At 39.5% G+C, this 21,680-nt stretch overlaps 2 protein-coding genes across 2 annotated transcripts in view; one reads left to right on the plus strand and one right to left on the minus strand.

The window, feature by feature from the left end:
- The window catches only part of glod4 (glyoxalase domain containing 4), a 137,449-nt gene extending 116,437 nt beyond the window's left edge, over window positions 1–21,012 (minus strand). The window contains exon 1 of the mRNA XM_061217370.1: window positions 21,001–21,012. The gene's annotated coding sequence lies outside the window, so the exon portion shown is untranslated. The remainder of the gene's footprint in view (window positions 1–21,000) is intronic.
- LOC133108278 (multidrug and toxin extrusion protein 1-like) lies at window positions 3,051–17,452 on the plus strand. Its single transcript, XM_061217748.1, has 16 exons — window positions 3,051–3,224; window positions 3,547–3,648; window positions 6,885–6,953; window positions 7,637–7,785; window positions 7,926–7,968; window positions 8,312–8,356; window positions 8,439–8,536; window positions 8,804–8,901; window positions 9,098–9,211; window positions 10,286–10,353; window positions 11,191–11,299; window positions 13,908–13,983; window positions 14,111–14,130; window positions 14,626–14,720; window positions 16,301–16,379; window positions 17,148–17,452. The coding sequence occupies exons 1-16, from the start codon at window positions 3,051–3,053 to the stop codon at window positions 17,450–17,452; spliced, it is 1,644 nt and encodes a 547-aa protein (XP_061073732.1).
- Window positions 21,013–21,680: the final 668 nt, after the last annotated feature.

The raw sequence follows: 21,680 nt of genomic DNA on the forward strand, positions 1-21,680 counted from the left end.
GATGCATAAGGACAAGAATCATATCAAATCATAGGCAAGACTCAAGGGAGTGCATCCACTTTGGGCATGGTTCGGGCATATAAAGACATTAAATTCTAAAATTTTAACTAAATATCTATCCATTGTAGCGGACACCATGCATGGTGTTTAAATGTCTCAACGCAGCGGACTTGCGGTTGCAGTTCATCACAGTTGCTCACCAATGACCGTGGTTTCATTCCCAGTCCTGCCAAAAGCCAAGTTTGGCCAGCTCACGTGGAGCAGCACAATTGACTTGCTGCTCCAGAGGGAGGGGCTTGGCAGGGTTAGCAGATCGGCACGCACAACAGCACCCCGGGCGCCTCAGTATCACGGTCACGAGCACGAGACGAGACCGCTTGAAGAAGGCGTGTTGTTCTCGGATCACCAGATCCCTTCGGACGGGCGAGGGACGGGGTATGGGCGGTGTATCCCCCAGCTGACACTATTTGGATTAGATGGGGTACAATTGGCTACCAAATTGGAAGATAAAGGGAAAAATCTGAAAGAAATAAAAAAAAAATTTAAATTTTTTTTATTAACCTGGCCTACTCAACAAAAGAATACATATCTCAGGATTGTCCATGTTTACTTAATGTAACATGACAAATTGCTTGTTACTTCCACTTTCGGGTCACACTCGAGGAAATGTCTTTCCATAGATTGAGGGATGTTTTCCTTCAACTGAGGGCTGTTTTCCATAGACCAAGGTCCTTTTTCCATAGACCAAGGTCCTTTTTCCATAGACCAAGGGACTTTTTCCATAGACCAAGGTCCTTTTTCCATAGACCAAGTTCCTTTTTCCATAGACCAAGGTCCTTTTTCCATAGATTCAGGGATGTTTTCCTTCAACTGATGGCTGTTTTCCATAGACCAAGGGCCTTTTTCCATAAACCGAGGGCCTTTTTCCGTGGACCTTTCCAGTAAGGATGTGAACCAGTCCTTCCTGTCCACGCTGCGCGGTACTGACACCTGGAAAACACAACATGCATTATGAACTACAGTACATTGCCTTTTTAAATCTTAATGAATTATCTTTTAAAATATTATATTTATGTGTTTATTGTTCTCATATAAATTATTTATTAATGTATGGCTATTAATTATCTTTTTAAATCTTACATTTATTATTTATTTATAAATATATTTTTAAATTTATTATTTAGTAATGTATTTATTTATTATTATAAATTAAATTAAATAAAAGATTCTATTGCGAACCTACCTGGAATATGTAAGCTGCCCTCAAGAGATAATCCTTCCAACAAAATGTTTTTTTCCCTCATTTCTGCGTTTTTGCTCAACCAATCAGATGATACACGGAACTACACGGAACATACACTTTCTCATTCGACTGTGTCCAAATGGGTGCAAACAAGGCACGCGTTTCTCCAATCACCGCATAAGGCTGTTTTACATTAATTACATTAATGGCATTTGGCAGACGCTCTTACCCAGAGCGACAACAAAGTGCAAAGTGCATACCCATATACCAGGGATAAGTGCGCTGAAAGACCGCAGAGGGAAGTACAATTCCGACTGCTACCTGTGCAACAAAGATAAGGACCAGTGCCTATGTCATCATCGGATTTTTAAAAAATTTTTATAATTTTTTTTTTTTTATAGTAATACCGCGACACGCAAATGTATGTTTAAACTGCTTACCTAGCAAAGGTATCATCCTACACAAGTAAATAACACAGGTAAAGACAACAGTTGACTTAATTATTAGGACAAGAGTATCGAAAACAGCTTTGTTCTATTTCGCAGGCATTTTTTTTCCCGGTGCAGTTTTATACGAATTCAGAGGAAACTACGGTAAGAAAATTTGAGTTGATTTAGTCGCTGTCATGCAAATAAACGTTCGCCTATTTGTCAAGATATGCTAAGGTCGATTATGGTACAAATGTCAAAAGATCGATGCTTCGATATAACAGGCCCAATATGCAGAATATACCCATTAACACATGGTTTCCAGAACAGAACTCAGCGACCATGAACTTCAGTTCAATTTTGAAATGAAGCGGTTCAAGCTACTCATTTTTTATTTATTTTTTTCAGATAAAATCATTTAATTGTCCCATTCTCATATTAAGCATTATGGTAACCAGACCTGAGGATACAATTCAATGAATGAATAATAGTTTATTACATGTTTTGATAATGTCTCATTGGATAGCCTGTAATTGCTATTTGGAGGCTTTTTTACAATTATGGATTGCGCCAGAACTTAGGCATTCACACACGAAACCTTCTCACAATTGAACCTGAACCGCAGGATTTGAAAGCAGAGGCTATAGAACCAGTTGTCATTCCAATCAATGAGGCAACAAACCAACACCCCTAGTTCTGGAGTAACTACTGAAGCATGCACTGTGATACTATCTTGTATGTAGGCTGCTTATGTAAATTGACATAGAGTGTCTAGCGACATCAAGCTTGTTTTCGAGAATTTGTTAGCCACTTTCAATGGGGAAAAGTTGGCATCAGTGATGGCAATTAGCTCTTTTTTCGAGGTCCAATAACAAAAACATCTATATTACTGCTTTTGCAAAAGATGTTGAATGGTTTAGGAAATGAACTATTTCAGAATCAGAAAACATGTGGAAATTACGATTAATGAATATATAATTGTGTGCACAGTATATTACTTTCAAATATGTTGTTCTGGCCAAAAGCCTCTTCTTTCAGCTGTGCTGTTGAGACCCTAGAAATGTACAGTACTGTGCAGAAGTCTTAGGCACCCGAGACTTTATTATATATATATTTTTTGTGTGTGTGTTAGTATAAAAGACACACTTTGAGATTTCCAAATATTCATTTTCCAAAAGATTTAATTTTACAGAGACATTTTTGTATTTCATTTTTAAAAGTAGCATATTTCTGTAAGCAATTGACTACATTTTACATATAAACTTGATCAAGGCTGTCTGAGATCAGAAGTAAAGAGCCAACCAAAGTCTGCAGAAGAACTGTGGCAAGTTCTCCAATATGCTTGGAACAAGTGATGCAGTTTTAATGTGTGCTACAGAATGGAGGTGATCCATGCGGGAACTGGCGAGATTATTGGAAACCATTCTGACCCAAACACCCTCACAGACTCAGATTCAAGTGAACAGACTGGATGTTTCAGATGTCTGCGGCGTGGGATCCCTCTCAACTGCAAAAAACAATTTTCTCAGTTATCAAAATTAGCTGGACTCATGGTGAGATTCATGTTTTAATAACTTTCTTGATTGTTTTTCTAATGCATATCAGTTTTTGACTCATGTCACTGTTCAATCATGCACGCAGTCTTGTTTTTATGTTTTTGTAATTTCAGAGCAAATGATTTGTGATTAATTTAGCATAAGCTGTAGCACTGTTATGTAAAATCTATGTTTTGTGTATATGATGTGAAGCTATGATGTGAGTTGAAAACAATTGCCATACCGATTGCTATGGTCAAACATTTCAGTTCTGTTAATGTTTTAAAGTTGCTGTTGCTCTCTCTCTCTCTCCCTCTCCCTCTCCCTGTCTCACTCACAGTGCGTTGTTCAGCTTCTGGTCTTTTTAATACCTTTTGTCAGCACTGTATTCTGTGGACATCTGGGGAAGACAGAGCTGGCTGGAGTTACTCTAGCCACATCTGTGAGTGACCGCTTCCTGAACTAATCAGCCATATTTGTCATTATTTATATCTATTAATAATTTATTTACATTATTGGATTTCTTTGATGTAGCAAATTAATGTTTTGACTTCATGTAATCTGAGACAGTATGATACAATGTAATATGTTCACACGGTAGTACTATAGCAAGAATTGCAGAGATTGGTTGCATCTTGGGGTCACCAAGTCTCAAAAAGAACCATGAAACGCCACCTCCATATCAACAAACTCTTTGGAAGGGTGGCATGAAGAAAGCCCTTACTAACTGCTGAGGCTTGGTCATACAGTACTGAACACAACAGAAGTACAGAAGATTTAGGCACCCTAGACTTTATTATATATATGTTTATTTTTTTGTGTGTGTTAGCATAAAAGAACACATTTGAGATTTCCAAATTTCCCAAAAGATTTAATTTTACAAAGACATTTTTGTATTTAATTAAAAAAGTAATATATTGGCAACAAACAATAGGAAGCAATTGACTACTTTTTACATAAAAACTTGGTGAAGTTGAGATCAGATGCAAGTGTAGCATGGTTAGCTCAGCTAGTTCACTAGTAAGCACGGATGGTGCAGTGAAAGCGAAGGCTGGTAGCAGGTTATCGCGACAACACTCCCCGATGACGTAACCCTCAAATTCAAAAGAACGTTGTTGCCCTTGGCTAGAGGCGAGTTCGTCTTTAGCTGACTGGTAGCGCGTTCGTTCAACAAATATTTGGACAAGTGAGAGGCTGGGGTTCAAATCCCACCTCGGACTCAGGCAATTTCTCACCTGTTACACAAGGAGCCAACCAAAGTCTGCAGAAGAACTGTGGCAAGCTCTCCAACATGCTTGAAACAACCTCCCTGCTGATTATAGAACTGCAGGACAGCGTTGACTATCTCAGAGAAGTGATGCAGATTTAACGCCGAAGGGTGATCACAAAAAATATTGATTTGATTCAGTTTTTAACTATTCTACCAAATGACTGAAATGTAATGTAAAATGTATAGTATGTTTATTTAGGACCTTTCCTTGAATTATTTTTGAAAGAATCTTATCTGTATGGAATGTTATACAGGTGCTTAAGACTTTTGCACAGTGTGGAGATCCAGTACAAAGCCAAGAACGAAAAGCAAAAGAATAGTCGAAAAACAAGCGAGAGGTCAAAATCCAGGAAATCACAGGGCGAAGGTAGAAAAGGGCAAAAACAAACTCGTAGTCAAATACAATACAAAACAACACGTCGAAAAACCAGAAGATCAGATGAGCAAACAAAACAAAGAGGGCAAGGCAGGTACAGAAGTCAAGGCAAAGGGGTGTCTATCATGAATCTCAATAATAAGGCTTACACAAAATCGGCACTTACTACGATCAACGTTCTGACAAAGAAGCATACTGAGAATGGGGTTTAAATACAAGAGGGAAGGTGACAATCTAGGCGGGGCAGAGAAAAAGGTGGGCTAAACAAATAGACAACAGGTGGGGAAACATAATAGGGTAATAACGTAATAACGGGAGGGAGACGAAAACGCGGACTGGATGCACGAAACAAAACATGTAAAACATACGGCTCCGGATTAGGGAGTAGACATTTGCGTAGCTTGAAGACCTAGTGATAGTTAGAGACAAGTGCGAACACTTCGCTGAAACTAAAGAAGTAATCAGGGATAGCATAGGGAGGCGGAGTTACAGAACAGTGCAGAAATACTAAGAGATTGCGTTAGTGAGTTAGTTACGTGAATATTTCTAAACTACCCAATAAAAGTGATTGTTAGTTAGTTAGTTAGACAGACAGTAAGTGTATTAATCGGATTAGTACTGTACAAAACCTAGATTAGTAGTAGTTAGTAAGAATCGTGCTTTACAACATTTACCGACCAAGAAAATGCAGGAAGTAAGAATCGCGAGTTTTAGAAGAAATGTTGAAAACCCAAAAACTACCGTAACCACCCGAATAGTGGGACACGCAGACAGGGGAGTGACTAGACTGGTAAACATTCAGACGCAGACATAACAGGGGAGGACAATAGAGAACTGTAATGGAAAACATAAACCAGGTAATTATGAAAAATGAATAATAAACAAGAATAAACATGAAAACATACAGAACAAATACAGAAACATTACAGTGGATTTCATGTTTTTCATGGGATTTAAGTCTGGGTACTGAGATGGCCATTACAGAACATGGTTGTTACTTAACCATTTCTGTGTAGATTTTGGCGGTATATAAATGGCAACCATTTACTATAATTCCAATGAGGTTTTGCAAACTCAAAATGCTTGCTTTTATTTATTTATTTGGATAAAAGTGTCAGCTAAATAACAAAAAATACAAAATTGTGCTCAGTAAGGGTTGTCTTCGTGCAACTCTTCCCAAGAGGGCGACATGGCTTAGGCAGTAAGAGCAGTTGTCTGGCAGTCGGAGGGTTGCTGGTTCGATCCCCCGCCCGGGCTGTGTCGAGGTGTCCCTGAGCAAGACACCTAAATGCTCCTGATGAGCGGGTCAGTGCCTTGCATGGCAGCCAATCGCTGTCGGTGTGTGATTATGTGTATGAATGGGTGAATGAGAAGCATCAATTGTACAGTGCTTTGGATAAAGGCGCTATATAAATGCCAAATTTACCAAGAGTTTACTGATATGGAGGTACTATTTTATAGCATTGGATTCATTGGTTCATTGGATGATTTAATTTGAGGGCTCAAATCATATTGGTTCGAGTGAGGCTGTATGTTCTTTTTAGGAGATAAGTTGTATGTTCACAATGTGCTTTGTGTATTGTGCTCTATTGCGAATAATGACAAAATGAGGTGGTAAAATTGTAATGACTTATTTCCAGTGTGGGATACAAAGTGTGAAAGTTCACCATAGCATGTCCAATATGTTAAATCTGATTTATTTAGGTATAAATGTTTTACAATACTTATGTAAAGCATGTTCAATGAATTTATAAAAAGGTACAGTAAATTGGCAACAAATTGGAAAAGCTCAGACTCATAAAACAGATAGTCACACACAAAAACATGACCATCAGCACTCCAGTTTCCTGTCACATTTGAAAGACGGTGGCTCCACGTGTTCAAACGCTCCTAATGTCAGAGACAACTGTAATTACTGTATCTGAATGTGGGTGAAGCAATTATTTACAGCACATGGAATTGGCTTTAAAAACTGTTTGATATTTCTTGATGTTTTGGAAGGTTCAATCATTATTTTACATTTGTCTGCTAGATTGTGTCTATTACTGGTATTTCAATTGGACAAGGACTGGCAACAGTATGTGACACATTCATATCTCAGGTAATAACGTATATAAATAAAGTATAACTGTTCATTCTATTTCTCTCCTATTACATTTCTTCCAGCAGAATCTGACAGTAGGCTATACAGTAGCCACATTATTAGCTGTCAACTAGCAGGTAGGCCAGGGCAACCGGTGTGACTGAGCTTAGCGGAGTGCCGGTACACCCCTAGCTGTGCCAATATTCACGATATACCACAGGATCGAGTTCCACAATGCTTTTATACAATGGATACCACATTTTTTCTCTCAAATTGTAAGTTGCAGTTGCATTGTTTGTGGTAGACTATCATACCATAGTTATATAGCCAGCTAGTTACGCAGCCAAATAACTTACTTGCTCACAATATAGAGGTTAGCTGAAGTGAAAACTATAAATGGTGTTGTGTTGTACACTAAAGTCAAGGTCTCATAAAGTCAGAGTAGAACACTACAAAAAGACTACAGGCTCTGTTTGCATTTGTCACTGTCAGCTTTCCAAAACAGTGCATGAGAACACTGAACCGTATAAAAAAGATTTAACATGAGTTAACATTAGCATACGTATACATTTCTGCAATTATGGAGGAAAACTAAGCAAAATAATTCTATTTACTGCCATTTTTAAGACATCCTTACTTCATGTAGTGTTTCCTGCCAAACATCATCCCATGAAATTAATTGGTATTTGACTTCTTTGCAGACCTTTGGGAGCAGTAACTTAAAGAGAGTGGGGGTCATTCTGCAGAGGGCTATCCTCATTTTACTTCTGGCTTGTTGCCCATGCTGGGCTATTCTTATCAATACAGAGTCTATCCTCCTGGCCTTCAAGCAAAGCCCAGAGGTGGCCAGGTAAGGATGCCTAGGTATTTTACCTGAAATCCTATCGGCTAACCAGCGTCGGAATTCTATTCTAACGTATGTTTTTTTTTTGTGTTGTTTTTCTTTGTTTTGCTGCGTCATACTCTGATGGTGCTCTTTGACCATGTAAGGCTGTCCCAGATGTATGTGGAGATCTTTATGCCTGCACTACCTGTGAGTACACACAAACAGACATTCTCCAACACAGCACATACACACATTCACTCACAGTTGTACATAATGTATGTGCACACATATACACACCGACACCAATGTGCATAAACTGTCAGTGAGTTCAGTTAAACAGGGTTATGACAGATTGGGGTTCAAACACGCATTGTCGCAAACTGGAAGTAAGCTGCTCCATTTTTACATAATTCTGGTTCGACATCAATAAATAGATGCCTCAGTTTGTCTTTTTCCTGTTCTATCAACCTCCATGGGCACAATACGCAATGACTGCATTTGAAACCTTTAAGCGCATTTGCTAATGCATTTAAATGTGTTCTTCTTATAGGCAGCCTTTCTGTTCGAGCTACAAGTAAGGTATCTTCAAAGTCAGGTAAAGAAAAACACAGAATACATGTCTACATATGAGTGCCTGTTTTTCCATGGGCGTTATTTTAATAAATCATTCATTTCAGGGTATACTATGGCCCCAGGTAATCGCAGGAATTGTGGGAAATGTCCTGAATGCACTGATCAACTACATCTTTCTGTTCGTTCTGGACCTTGGTGTAGTGTGAGTATTGAAATCTTTTGATTAAATATATTTCATTTTTCTTACAGTGTTATTTGAAATTCACGGTATGCTAATATCCCATGTTTCATTGCTCACCCAGTGACAATATGTACAATTTAATAATGGAGACCAAAACAATTCAGGCACCCACAAATCTTCTGAATCATTTCTGTGTGACCCTGACTTGTGAAATCTTGTGTTACAAGAAGCCCCACCTGACATCAAGGTTTTTTGTAGAATAATAAGTCAATTGTGTGTTATTTACAGTGGTTCGGCTGCAGCCAACCTGATATCCCAGTACTGCCTGGCTTTGTTCCTGTTTGCTTACATTCTCTGTAAGGGTTTGCATAAGCCCACCTGGGGAGGTAAGTTCAGGTGCAAGGGATAACTAGGTTATTACTGCACTCATCCTCACCATGTGTCACCTGCATTTTTAAACACATTCCTGTGTATTCAAGTGCTGATCCCAGATCATACCAATGCATATGAGATGATTACAAGTATGGGCAAATTCTGCTTTGGGTGTCATATGTGTGGCATACGTCTGTGGTTCCCCTTTAGGCTGGTCAGTGGAATGTCTGCAGGAATGGGGATCCTTTGTCCGCTTAGCCATACCTAGCATGTTCATGGCATGTCTGGATTTATGGATGATTGAGATTGGGGGATTCCTAGCAGGTAACTAACTGGCTGTTGTTTTATGTTATTTACCTTTCAGTTGTTGCAGAAAGACTACAGTGAGTCATGGAAAATGTACCCAACACTCAGCTAATGAGTCCTGTGTGGAAAATGTACTATGAAGTGTGCACTATCTCTGCTGAATCCCTTGATGATCAGTTGCTCCTCTTTATTATTTAAATAAAAATCTCCAGGTTGCTGGATGGCTCATTTAGGTAGGGCACCACTCTGTGGTGCATGGTTGAACCCCATGGTCTCTGATCAAATCCAGACCACGCCAGTGCCCACTGTGGGTAACAAGTTTAAACAAATAAACAAAAAAACAAAGAACTGTAACTCCCATCCTACAGCACAATAAAATTAACCTGACATCCATCCTACTTAAAGAAATGCAAGACCCCTTGAATCTTGACCTAACATGACTTCTTCCCGGGTTCCTTAAAACACAGACACGTTCCCAGCTTTACTGAAGTACTGTGTGGAACTTATTTTTTGTGCTTCAAACATATAAACAAAGACATTTCGGTTTGTGCTTCTATCAAAGGAGGGCAACCAGATTGATTCCATGTATGAAAGATGAGAGTTACGAGGATAGAATTACACCTGACGCACAAAAAGAGCTGTTTCTGTAAAATGGCAAAGCACATACACATGTAAATACCCTGCAGGTAAAGCTGATTGCCTATTGACCTCAAATGCTAATGGTGTAAGTATATAGCAGAAATAAGAAATTGTTATTCTAACTGTTACCATAGTTTTGCAGGCACTGCACTGTATATGGAGCCTTTGAACCACTGGTCTAATGCTCATCAGGACATGTATTTTGTTGTATTTTCAAAATACAAAGTACATTTATGATTCAAAATACTCAACGTGTAAAAGTATCAAAATACATTTTGGTGTATTTTTGCCCATCCCTGGTTTGTGTTGTCTTTTAAAACCCGCTAATAAAGTAAGCTACAATCTTATTTCAAGGTTTATTAATTACATTGTACATTTTATACTCAAATGATAAACTGAGTGCACCTAGAGTAAATAATTTTTAAAATGTATATCATCAAATCTTCACTGCAGGTCTGATAAGTGAGGTTGAGCTGGGATCACAGTCAGTCATCCGTATGGTGGCTGGTATTCCACAAAAGGTAAATACACCTGAAGGATTAACTGCTAAAACCAAATGAGCAGGTTGTCTGATTGTGTTACTGTCATGTACTTCTGCTGAGAAACAAGGGCTTTAAGGCTTCATTTAGGGTGGAGCAAACCTTGATCATGACTATATTCTGTCAGCAGTCTAATTCCTCTATATTCTGCCAAACAACATTTACTCACCCCAGATTCTAACCTTCTCTCAAAGACTTCATGATCTTTGAGTAGCGCACTGTAAAACGTATTGTTTTGAATATTAAAAGCACAGGCAATATAATTATTTAACATTTTTCTGAAGCATGCTTTAATCCAACATTCCCATGTGTCCTATTTACGACCGCATATCACTCTTTCAACATGGCTTGCTCACAAACTGTGTTGGTATATAGTATACATGTTTACATTTGTGTGATTTAATTGATAGATCCTGCATTAGAGTGTATATTGTAGGGGGTATTTTGCTATGCTCTCATTCATGTAGGCCCATTGTATATCACCCTGGATAAATGTGTTGATACATACACATATACACTCTGTGAGCACTTTATTATTTTTTGGTGAGCCCATTGCCAGTGTAGTAGACCTGCAAAATGGCATTGAGATTTTGAAATGGGTGAGATATTGAGGATCAAATGTTGTTGTTTTACATGGTTGAGTCGACCAATGCAACTGCTACCACACTCAGTATAATATTCTTCTCAGCAGTCTCAAGCGGTGCCAGGTCCAAAGCACTCCTCTGAGTTAGGGGTTCCCAAACTGGGCTGTGATTGTACTAAATACTTCTTGTTTGCACAGATCCATGGTACAGGTGACTGAATTATATTTGCCTTCAGATTTTTGTAGGCATCAATGCAGCTGCCACTGTGACTGTGGGGAATGCTCTGGGAGCTGGAAATGTACAGCAGGCTCAGCTGTCCTGCAAGATCTCCATAATATGTGCAGGTAGGAGGGCGAGAGAAACACCACATTGTCTGGGCATCATACATGCATGCACATGCTGTCTGCTGCAGTTCATTGAATACAGGTAGTGAACCCATATTGGAAACAGCAAAGTCATTTACTAGGGTACTAGATCACATGCTGCACAAAAGCCAGTTAACTCATATTTAACTTTTGGTAGTGAAACCCACTGTCTCTGGCATCACTTCTCAAACCCCATACATGGCATTTAACATGGAGGGAAGATCAGCCTTCAGTACCATTATGTGCTGTCTGACACTGATTTGACTTCTAAGAGGTTGAGTGTAATGTAATGAGTGCTCCCAAAACATGCCAGGAAAATGGGCTCCACACCCAACAGACCCTCCAGAACCCGTCACTGCAAGCAAATTTTCTTTATTTTTATTAAATGTATCTGTATTTATGTTCCTGAGCTAGCTAGTTTGCTAAACCCGCCACAATTAGTTTACTATTTTGACAAGCTGCTGCCTTCCAGGCCTCACTGAGGGAGTATACATTGGGCTGGAGGAACACATTGGCAAGTCGTAGGAGACATCGTTATTGGGAATCCCACCGGAGTGTAATGTTTCTGTATTTGTTCTGTATGTTTTCATGTTTATTCTCTATCATTTTTCATAGTTACCTGGTTTATGTTTTCCATTACAGTTCTCTATTGTCCTCCCCTGTTATGTCTGCGTTTGAATGTTTACCAGTCTAGTCACTCCCCTGTCTGCGTGTCCCACTATTCGGGTGGTTACGGTAGTTTTCGGGTTTTCAACATTTCTTCTAAAACTCGCAATTCTTACTTCCTGGTTTTTCTTGTTAGTTAAATGTTGTAAAGCACGATTCTTACTAACTACTACTAATCTAGGTTTTGTACAGTACTAATCCGATTAATACACTTACTGTCTGTCTAACTAACTAACTAACAATCACTTTTATTGGGTAGTTTAGAAATATTCACGTAACTAACTAACGCAATCTCTTAGTATTTCTGCACTGTTCTGTAACTCCGCCTCCCTATGCTATCCCTGATTACTCGTTTAGTTTCAGCGAAGTGTTCGCACCTGTCTCTAACTATCACTACGTCTTCAAACTATGCAAATGTCTACTCCCTAATCCGGAGCCGTATGTTTTACATGTTTTGTTTCGTGCATCCAGTCCGCGTTTTCATCTCCCTTCCGTTATTATGTTATTACCCTATTATGTTTCCCCACCTGTTGTCTATTTGTTTAGCCCACCTTTTTCTCTGCCCCGCCTAGATTGTCACCTTCCCTCTTGTATTGTATTCTCAGTATGCTTCTTTGTCAGAACGTTGATCGCAGTAAGTGCCGATTTTGTGTAAGCCTTATTATTGAGATTCTTGATAGACACCCCTTTGTCTTGACATCCGTACCTGCCTTGCCCTCTTGTTTTGTTTTTCTGGTTTTTCGACGTTTTCGCTTTGTGTTTTTGACTACGAGTTTTGTTTTTGCCCTACTGTACCTTCGTCCTGTGATTTTCTGGATTTCTGATCTTGCTTGTTTTTCGACCATTCTTTTGCTTTTTGTTTTTGGCTGTGTACTGGATCTCTTGGCTTTTGACTACTGAACATTAAAACTACGATTTTGGATTATCATGTGGTCTGCGTCTGGGTTCTCTGCACCGTACATAACACGGAGGGTGACAGCAATAGCCTATTGCTACGTTTTCCCTCTCCTTGCAGCGGGCCAGGAGGAGGTGTGACAAGCCTCAAACAAAGGGATTATGTGGCCATGATTTAAATCTTCTAATAAAGCTGTAAATGTAATGTAAATCCATAGCAACAAAGCCTAATGCTGTATTCCTGTCATATCAGAATGAACAAATTAGCATCTTCTGACTGGGAACAGTTTGGTCAGCCTCTCACATTAAACCTGAGGCAAAAAGCTAAACTTTAAAGAAATTACAGTTTTTTACAATCACTTTGAAGCTAATCTCAGAAGTTTGTGCTCAATTTTAAAAACCTTAGACACAAGGTTCAAAACAGTAAGCGCTGTTCAAAACATGCATTGTGCATTCATATCTTTGAAGAAATCTTGCAATTCCAACCTCATTGGTTCAAGTAACTCATTTATTGTGAAATACTATAGGAACATTTGTTTAGATCACCCACACAAAAGATACCTATAGCTTCACTGTTTAGTTGTTTTTACAATACTTAAATAATGCAGTTAGAAATACTTGATACATGTTTCAATATGGTTATAAAGGGAATAGTGGAAACAGTAGAAGAGAGTGGAATCATTGAACAAAACCAGAATACTGTAAAAATATAATTACAACACACTGTGGGTTTGTTTCACTGGCCACTCCATTTCAGTTCAGTCATCGGGCAGCTTCAGTTCAGTCTAAGCCCAGTCCATCCACAACCTCCTCCTGACTTCTTTCCTCCTTTTTGTTCCTCTATTATCACAAACACTCCCTAATCAAACCAAAAGAAGATTCTGACCTCATACCATTATTCTGCTTTCCCAGGAAGGATCCAGTGTGGCTAAAAAGCGCATAATTAACATGGGCGGCTTGCATTATGCATTATGTCTGCATGTTTCAAAGGTTTCAAGTGAGCCCCTGTTGTTTTTATGGTGTACAGTTGTGATCTCCCTATGCGTAGCAGTGATCGTTGGGTCATCATCGGGTGCAATAGCCATTGTCTTCATAAATGATGAGTAAGTACCATTGCTTGTAATACAGTCCCCTCCAAAAGTATTGGAACATCATCAAAGGTGCATTATTTTCATATGACCACAATAAGTTCAATCTATTTTCCATTATTCTCTTCCTCTGAACTCACAGGCAGATCAGGAGAAGGACTGGTGAGGCTATCGTTATGTACACACCATTTCAAGTCTTTGATGGAATATGGGTAAGTAACAAGCATTATCATATTCGTATAAGTATTCATTTAATTTGTGATCTACCTGAAGTTGCTGAAGTTTTACTTTAACCATTGTTTAAGCAGTTTGATGAAGTTCTACATGTGATGAGCTGTATCCTTCACAGTTTGCGATTGCAGGCATTTTCAGGGGTGCGGCAAAACAGAAGATCGGAGCAGTTTCTATTCTGGTATTTTGCTACTTTGTGTGCCTTCCCATCGGTGCGTCGTTAATGTTTGCAACAAAACTCGGAATCACCGGTAAGGACAAAATGAAAGTTCCTGTCCCAAATCCATCAGCCATGTTCAATTTCAAATATTGCTTTTACATTTCCTTTCTTCCTTAAGTGCAGTAACACCAGCTTTCATGCATAAAGTACTGTCTATTGCCCTCTTGCTGATCTGCAGAAGCTAATCTCTCTGCTCCTATCCTCAGGTTGGTGGATTGGTCTCTTCACTGGTTATTTCCTGATGGATTCTTTCTGTCTTGCCATTTTTGTCAATATTGACTGGAAGAAAGCTGCAAGTGAGGTAAGTGCCACCTTCTTCCATCATTACTATTACATACGGGCTTTAAGAGCCCTTTGCTCCAGCCCCATAGTGACCATGGCCCTGGCGTTGTGACACTGCTCATCTCAGATATTCAGGCCTCTTGCAGCCAACTATGAGTGAAATATGGTGGCACACCAATGCCAAATATATTGTGTGGAAATCCAGAAGCTGTGTATGCAACCCTGAACTGTGCACTTTTATAGCACTCGCACATGAGGAAAACCTATCTGAGTGCAATATCGTAGCCTTTGAGGAGAAAGACAAGCTTTGGGAATGCACATAATCTTTTGAAATATCTTGGGATTATTAACACCAGACCGAGAAAATATAGTTGATATAAATCTGTTGCCAGTCAAAGAGGTCTCATTTTCACTCCAGAGGTCTCCTTTTTGACCTTCAATTAATTAAAGAACTTCAATTAAAGAACATGTCATGAACCCAATATTGGCACATTCAGTTGCAATGTGGAAGACAGCACATGGAACAATTGGAGAATCCCCATATCACCAAAAATATGAATCTGTCTGGTACAACCCCAATATATGTGTCGGAAATGATCAATATACTGGGAAAGTGGGTCCTATCAGGTATGTGGAACACCAGACCCAGTCAGGAAAACAAGACATAGCTTTTCGTTCAAAGTCTTTATTGTAGTAAAGGCAGGTCAGACATGCAGGGTTCAATAGCCAGCAAACAGATATAACAAGGATAATCAAAATCTAAGTCATGGTCACAGGTGAAGGGTTGATAACAAGCGGACAGAGCAGACAAAAACAGAATCCAAAGACAGAGGTCGAAAAGCAGAAACAGGATGATAAACAGCTGTTCAAAACCAGACAGACGGGATCAGGTAAATGCGAAAACAAAACGGGTCATAACAGGTGTCAATCAGAAATAAACACCGGAGTGTATGATTGGGGCACATAACAATCTGGCCATGAACTAGACAAACAAAGGGGTTTTTATAACACAGGTAACAACAGGGAAATGGTAATCAGGTGTGGGAAACAATCAGGAAGTGAAACAGGTGAAACGAAAGAATGAACTGAACTGACTACGGTGTGCACCGAGGGTAATAAAACATGGAAATGCCAGGCATTTAAACAACAGACTAGACAATGAAAAACACAGATCCTGACAGGCCCAAAAAGGCATTATATGCCCTTTTATATACATATATGATCTGCATAAGAATGAGGTATATTTATCATTTGAAGAAATTAGGAATCTGTATAGTTTTAGTTGTAAAGATATCTGGAAATATATGCAACTTAAAAACTGTGTATATGCAACTAGGAGTTAGTAGATACTAGAATAGTTTACCAAGTTCTCTGCAATCTACTGCAAAATGTTATAAAATGCTTATAATGGCCAAAAGTGATGATTTTCAACATTTAAGAATCATATGGCAGAAAGATTTAATGTGTGATATTGATTACTTGGTCACACATCATTTCAAATATTGTTCAAAATATTAGAGAAGCTAAGGGAAAGGATATAGAATTTAAAGTTTTACATTTAATATTATGGTAATAATATGAGGGTGTTGATGTTTGCAGGCACAAGTCAGGGCTGGGGTACAGCCAGCAGAGAAGAGAGATCGGGGGCAGCCCATGGAGATGCAGGGTGGCTCTCATGGTAAGATTCCCTGCTCAGAGAGCTGGAGTCCCACAGCTGGCCAAAAGTCACCCGCAACTTTTTACTTCTGCTGTTCACCTGTATCAGCAATTCAGTACTCTAATGGTACAGTATCTCAGAATAATAACCTGGTCTGATGAATCTAGATTTCTGCGGCAGCATACAGATGGCAGGGTCAGAATTTGGAGCCAACAGAATGAATCCATGCACACAACCGGCCTTGCGTCAACAGTCCAGGCTGGTGGCAGTGGTGTAATGGTGTGGGGAATGTTTTCGTGGCACACTTTGGGCCTGTTAAAACTAATCTTCGCTTGAATGCCACAGCCTATTTGAGTATTGTTGCTGACCATGTGCAGCCCTTCATGGCCACAATGTACCCATCTTCTAATGGCTACTTCCAGCATGATAATGCACCATGTCACAAAGCAAAAGTCATCTCAAACTGGTTTCATGAACTTGACAATGAGATCAATGTCAACATGGAACAGGAACTCTTGTGGAATCCATGCCACGGAAGACTCTACCCAGTATTTGTATAGTCTTCCTAATAAAATGCTCAGTGAGTGTATAGCATATATACTCATTTTTAATCGCAGAGAAAAAAAAAAAAGATTACTGTTTACCACTACACAAATGGACAGGTTATCTGGGATTATGTGTATTCTAAGCATTTATCTGAGTGTATGTGTGAGTAGATTATTCACACAATCACATTTAAAAAAGGTCACTCTGAATGAAAGTGTTAACTTGCATGTTTTCTTCTTGCAGAAATTACTCCGGACAACCATGAAGAGGGGCACAGTCCCTGGCAGTTCAACTCTGACCTGGAGGTGCTGCATGAGAGAGACAGTGGGACCCTCACTACAGTGGGGGAGGTGCTGACTTTCAGGCAGCTGTGTCTGCGGCGGGGGCTAGCGCTATGCTCCATGCTGGTCCTCCTAGCTGCAGGAATCCTCACCAACATGCTGCTCCCTGCCGTCTTCACATCAGGGCTAAATGAGACCTCCACCGTACCACCCACAGTGGACAACCTGTGGACTCACAATACTATGGACCAGACGGGCCAAGTATGATGCCAAGTGGAATACAAAATGGAATGCAAAAATACCCTTTCTCTACATGTTTATATATATATCTAGATACTATATTTTAAATGCTGTTTATTACTACAATGATAAGTCATCATGGTTAAAGGATCATTTTAATGCTACTAAGATGAATAGTCGAGTTGGGGCGACATGGCTCAGGCAGTAAGAGCAGTCGTCTGGCAGTCGGAGTGTCCCTGAGCAAGACACCTAACCCCCAAATGCTCCTGACAAGCTGTTCGGCTCCTTGCATGGCAGCCAATTGCCGTTGGTGTGTGAGTGTGTGTATGAATGGGTGAATGAGAAGCATCAATTGTACAGCGCTTTGGATAAAGGCGCTATATAAATTCCAACCATTTACCATTTGAGTGCTTAACCCTGTGATGCACAAGCTATGCAAAGAGAAAATAAGAAGTCACTTTGGACCCATGTTGTGCATCAAAGGGTTAAAACTGTGTGTCTGTTCAAACATATTGAGCTGTACACAGGTGTTTGAAAGGCCAAAGAGAAAAACGGACTGACTTGTGGCATAGGTGAGAGGTTAGGACAGCTCAGCTTTCATAGGGTAACAGAAAATATTAAGGTGGGTTAAGAGAGACAATGTGATGTTTATAGGACAAGTGATTGGTTAGCTATATTGCATAAAGGCTAGGATATTTCCTTCTGTTACTTTGGAATTCTCTGGTCTCTTGAAGCTTCTTGCACAGAGCACAAAGATTCCCCCAGATAAATCTGTTGGCACATGGGGTGTTTTATTAACTAAAGATTTCTAGTTTGAACAACTAGTTTGAACAACTTTGACTCTGAGTGCTTCTTCCACGTCACTGCTGCCGAAACAACTTCACCCACCTAAAAAGGACAAGGCGGAACAGCAGTCTCAGCTGGCATGACTCCCAGTGAACAGAGGATGGCTGATGGCAACTGACCACTTTAGCCAGGGGATTTTAACAGAAACACTAACAACCACTCAAAGCCAGAAATCTGTACCTCTGTGCACAAGTATGCACATAAATAATTTTAAAGCATCTGCCTCCCCACTCCTGATGTGTACTTCTTTCATGTCTTTTGTCATTCAGTTCACCTGCTTCTCATTGTGTACTTAGTAGTGTATTTATACCTGTTCTTTTCAGTTTCTCTTTGTTAGTTTGTCATACCCTGTATCCTGAGTCTGTCCCTGTATTTGTACCTGGGACCTGTGAGTGGAAATGTGAAGCTTTGAATTTGTTTATTTGTTTGAAACAAAAGAAATGCAGAAAACTAGTATTGCATTCTCCCTGTGCCTTTCTATTCTGTCCCTATCAGGGGTGTCACCTGGCTTATAACAGAATATTTACTCCAATGATGGAGTAAATAAAAAAAAAGACAAATTCCTGCTTGGTTCTGTTGGGAGACAGACAGATTTGTGTATTACAAAAACTTCACATATGCATGTTAATGTCCGCAGGAAGCTTCCATTGTTTTACAGACAACCAATAAAACACAGCGGTAGAAATTGCAGCCTATAGGGCAACCCTGTATAACGAATGACCAATCAGAGGTCACACTGTATTTAGCACCCAAATTTGAATACATGGAAATGTACTTGTATAAAGTCCCCGAACTCCAATGGTTCGATGGATACTTTTGTGTGAATCCTTCATGCTGGCTTCCTGCAATAAATACTTTTCTGACTCAAGAGACAAACATCGGATTTGCTGCTTCCTGAGAAAACGGTCACTTTAATTATTTGGTAAAACTTTGTGTTACCAACAGTTCCAGCTAGACTTGTCTGAAGGTGGTCCAGCTGGTTTCAAGCTCATTTGGAAATTGTCAAGCTTACAACAATTTGAGATGGCAACCATGCTGGCAAGACCATGTCCAACCAGTTGGCCAGCTCTATAAATGACCGTCCATCACCAAATTCCAGATTGTATCCAGCTGCGGCAGAGTCTGGTTCCAGATAGACTGATTTTAGGATGGTAGCTGGAATTTGAATTTGAATTGAATTTTGAATTTATTTGTTTATAATGTCGTGGACAGTCCCCATTAATTAACTTTAAACAGTAAATGGAGCAGCTTTAGCCTACATGACTAATTTCCAGCTGTAGTCCCCGGCCAGTTGACAATAGGCTACCTAAAATACATTAGTTAAAAAAAAAAAAAAAAAATTACAGTTGCAGCAAGCACAAACAAATGGAGCAAGACATACAAACATATCAAGCAGAATTGGAGCAAGCACAAACATGCGGGGAGACAAGACATGCAAGCACAAATGGCAGCAACATCAATGCAGTACATGAGATAAAACAGTACAAGGGGACAAGGGAAGAGCAAATAGTCATAGCAGACATACAGACACAGCAACATACAGACATAATCGCGTACAGACATAGTAGCGTCACATCTGACAGAGATTAATGTATGCAGTTGTAGTTATCGCAAAGCCATGTTTTAAGGTGTGTTGTAAAGGTGGAGTATGTATGTATATTTTTTATGTAGGTAGGTATTGAGTTCCAGTTTTGTATTGCTATAACAGAGAATGATAATTGACCAAATGTACTTTTCCTAAATGGGACTAAGAAGTCGCCTCGTGTGGTGCTTCTGGTGATCTGACTGCTATTGTTACATTGGATTATGAATGAGTTAAGAGGAGGAGGAGCAGTGTTATGCAAGACTTTGTAGACCAGGCAGATGTTTTTGTATTTGATCACATCTTCCCAGCTCAGAAGTTTACGGTTATTTAGGATGATACAATGATGAGAGCTGTTAGGCTTCTGGTCAAGGACTTTAAGGGTTTGCTTGTAGAGAATTGCTAGTGGTTTGAGTGACGAGCTGTTAGTTTGTCCCCAACTTGTCAAACAGTATGTCAGATGTGACATAATCATGGCGTTCATGTATAATTTGGCAGCATTAAAAGGTATTACATTTCTGATGTATTTAAAATTAGTTAGGCTAAACTTGACTCTTTGGCATACTTTCTTAATGTGTGCTTTGAATGACAGATTGGAGTCAATAATGATACCCAGATATTTAAATTGTGGCACAATGCTAATATTTTTACCTGAGATTGATATATTGGACACGGTGTTACATTGTCTTTTAGTGAAAAACATTCCTACAGTTTTATTTACGTTAAGTTGAAGGCATGAACGGTTCAGCCAATTTGTGATCTGATCCATAGCTGTGATGAGTTTGGCAGCAGCCAGATGTTTGGTCTTGGCATGCACATATATTACAGTGTCATCTGCATATAATTGTGTTTCAACATCAGGGCAGACAGATGGCAGATCATTAATATATAGGCTAAACAGAAGTGGGCCAAGTATTGATCCTTGAGGTACACCGGTGCATAGGTTAAGAGCTGATGAACAGTGGTTGTTCACAGAAACATGTTGGCTTCTACCAGTTAGGTATGACTCAATCCATTTGAGTGCTAACGAGGAGAAGTTAAAAGCAGACAGTTTGGCAATAAGGTGTGTCGAAAGCTTTGCAAAGGTCTAAGAACACCTCCTTTGTCGACCATTGCGCGGACCTTCTCTAAGAAGAAACAGTTAGCTGTTTCAGTGGAGTGATGGGCCCTGAAGCCAAACTGCACGGGATGGAGATTAAATGGACCATTATTTAAGAAAGAAACAAGCTGCTCTGATACCCACTTCTCAGCAACCTTGGAAATCACAGGTAAAATGCTGATTGGGCGATAGTTGCATATGTTCTGGGGATCATCTGACTTGAATATGGGAGATACAATTGCAGTCTTCCAGGTACTTGGGAATGTCCCCTGTAATACTGACAGGTTAATAGTTTGTGTGATAGGGGGGACTATGTATTCTTTCAGAGATTTAAGCATTATAGAATCCATACCATATATATCCTTCGCCGTTGAGGTTCTAAGAGAATTAATGATTGCTTGAGTCTTAAGTTCAGAGATGGGTTGAATGCTGAAGGAAGGCTTGCTTTCGTCAACCTTAATAATATTTTCTGTTGTTAAGGGGAAATTCTGTGCGATTTTGGCTACAGAGTTGATAAAATATTCATTAAAGGCTACAGCTATTTGTGCTGGGTCTTGCATTAGCTTACCAGTCAGTTTCAGCTCTAACTGCTTCCTAGGCCTGTGGTTGATCCCCATTACATTCTTAATCTGTTCCCAGATCAGCTTTGTGTTACCCTTTGCCTCATTGATAATTGTTATAAAAAAGTTGGCTTTGGCCTTTCTGATTGCTTTGGTTACTTTGTTACG

The sequence above is a fragment of the Conger conger genome, chromosome 13 (assembly GCF_963514075.1).
Source record: "Conger conger chromosome 13, fConCon1.1, whole genome shotgun sequence".
In the NCBI taxonomy this organism is placed as follows: Eukaryota; Metazoa; Chordata; class Actinopteri; order Anguilliformes; family Congridae; genus Conger; species Conger conger.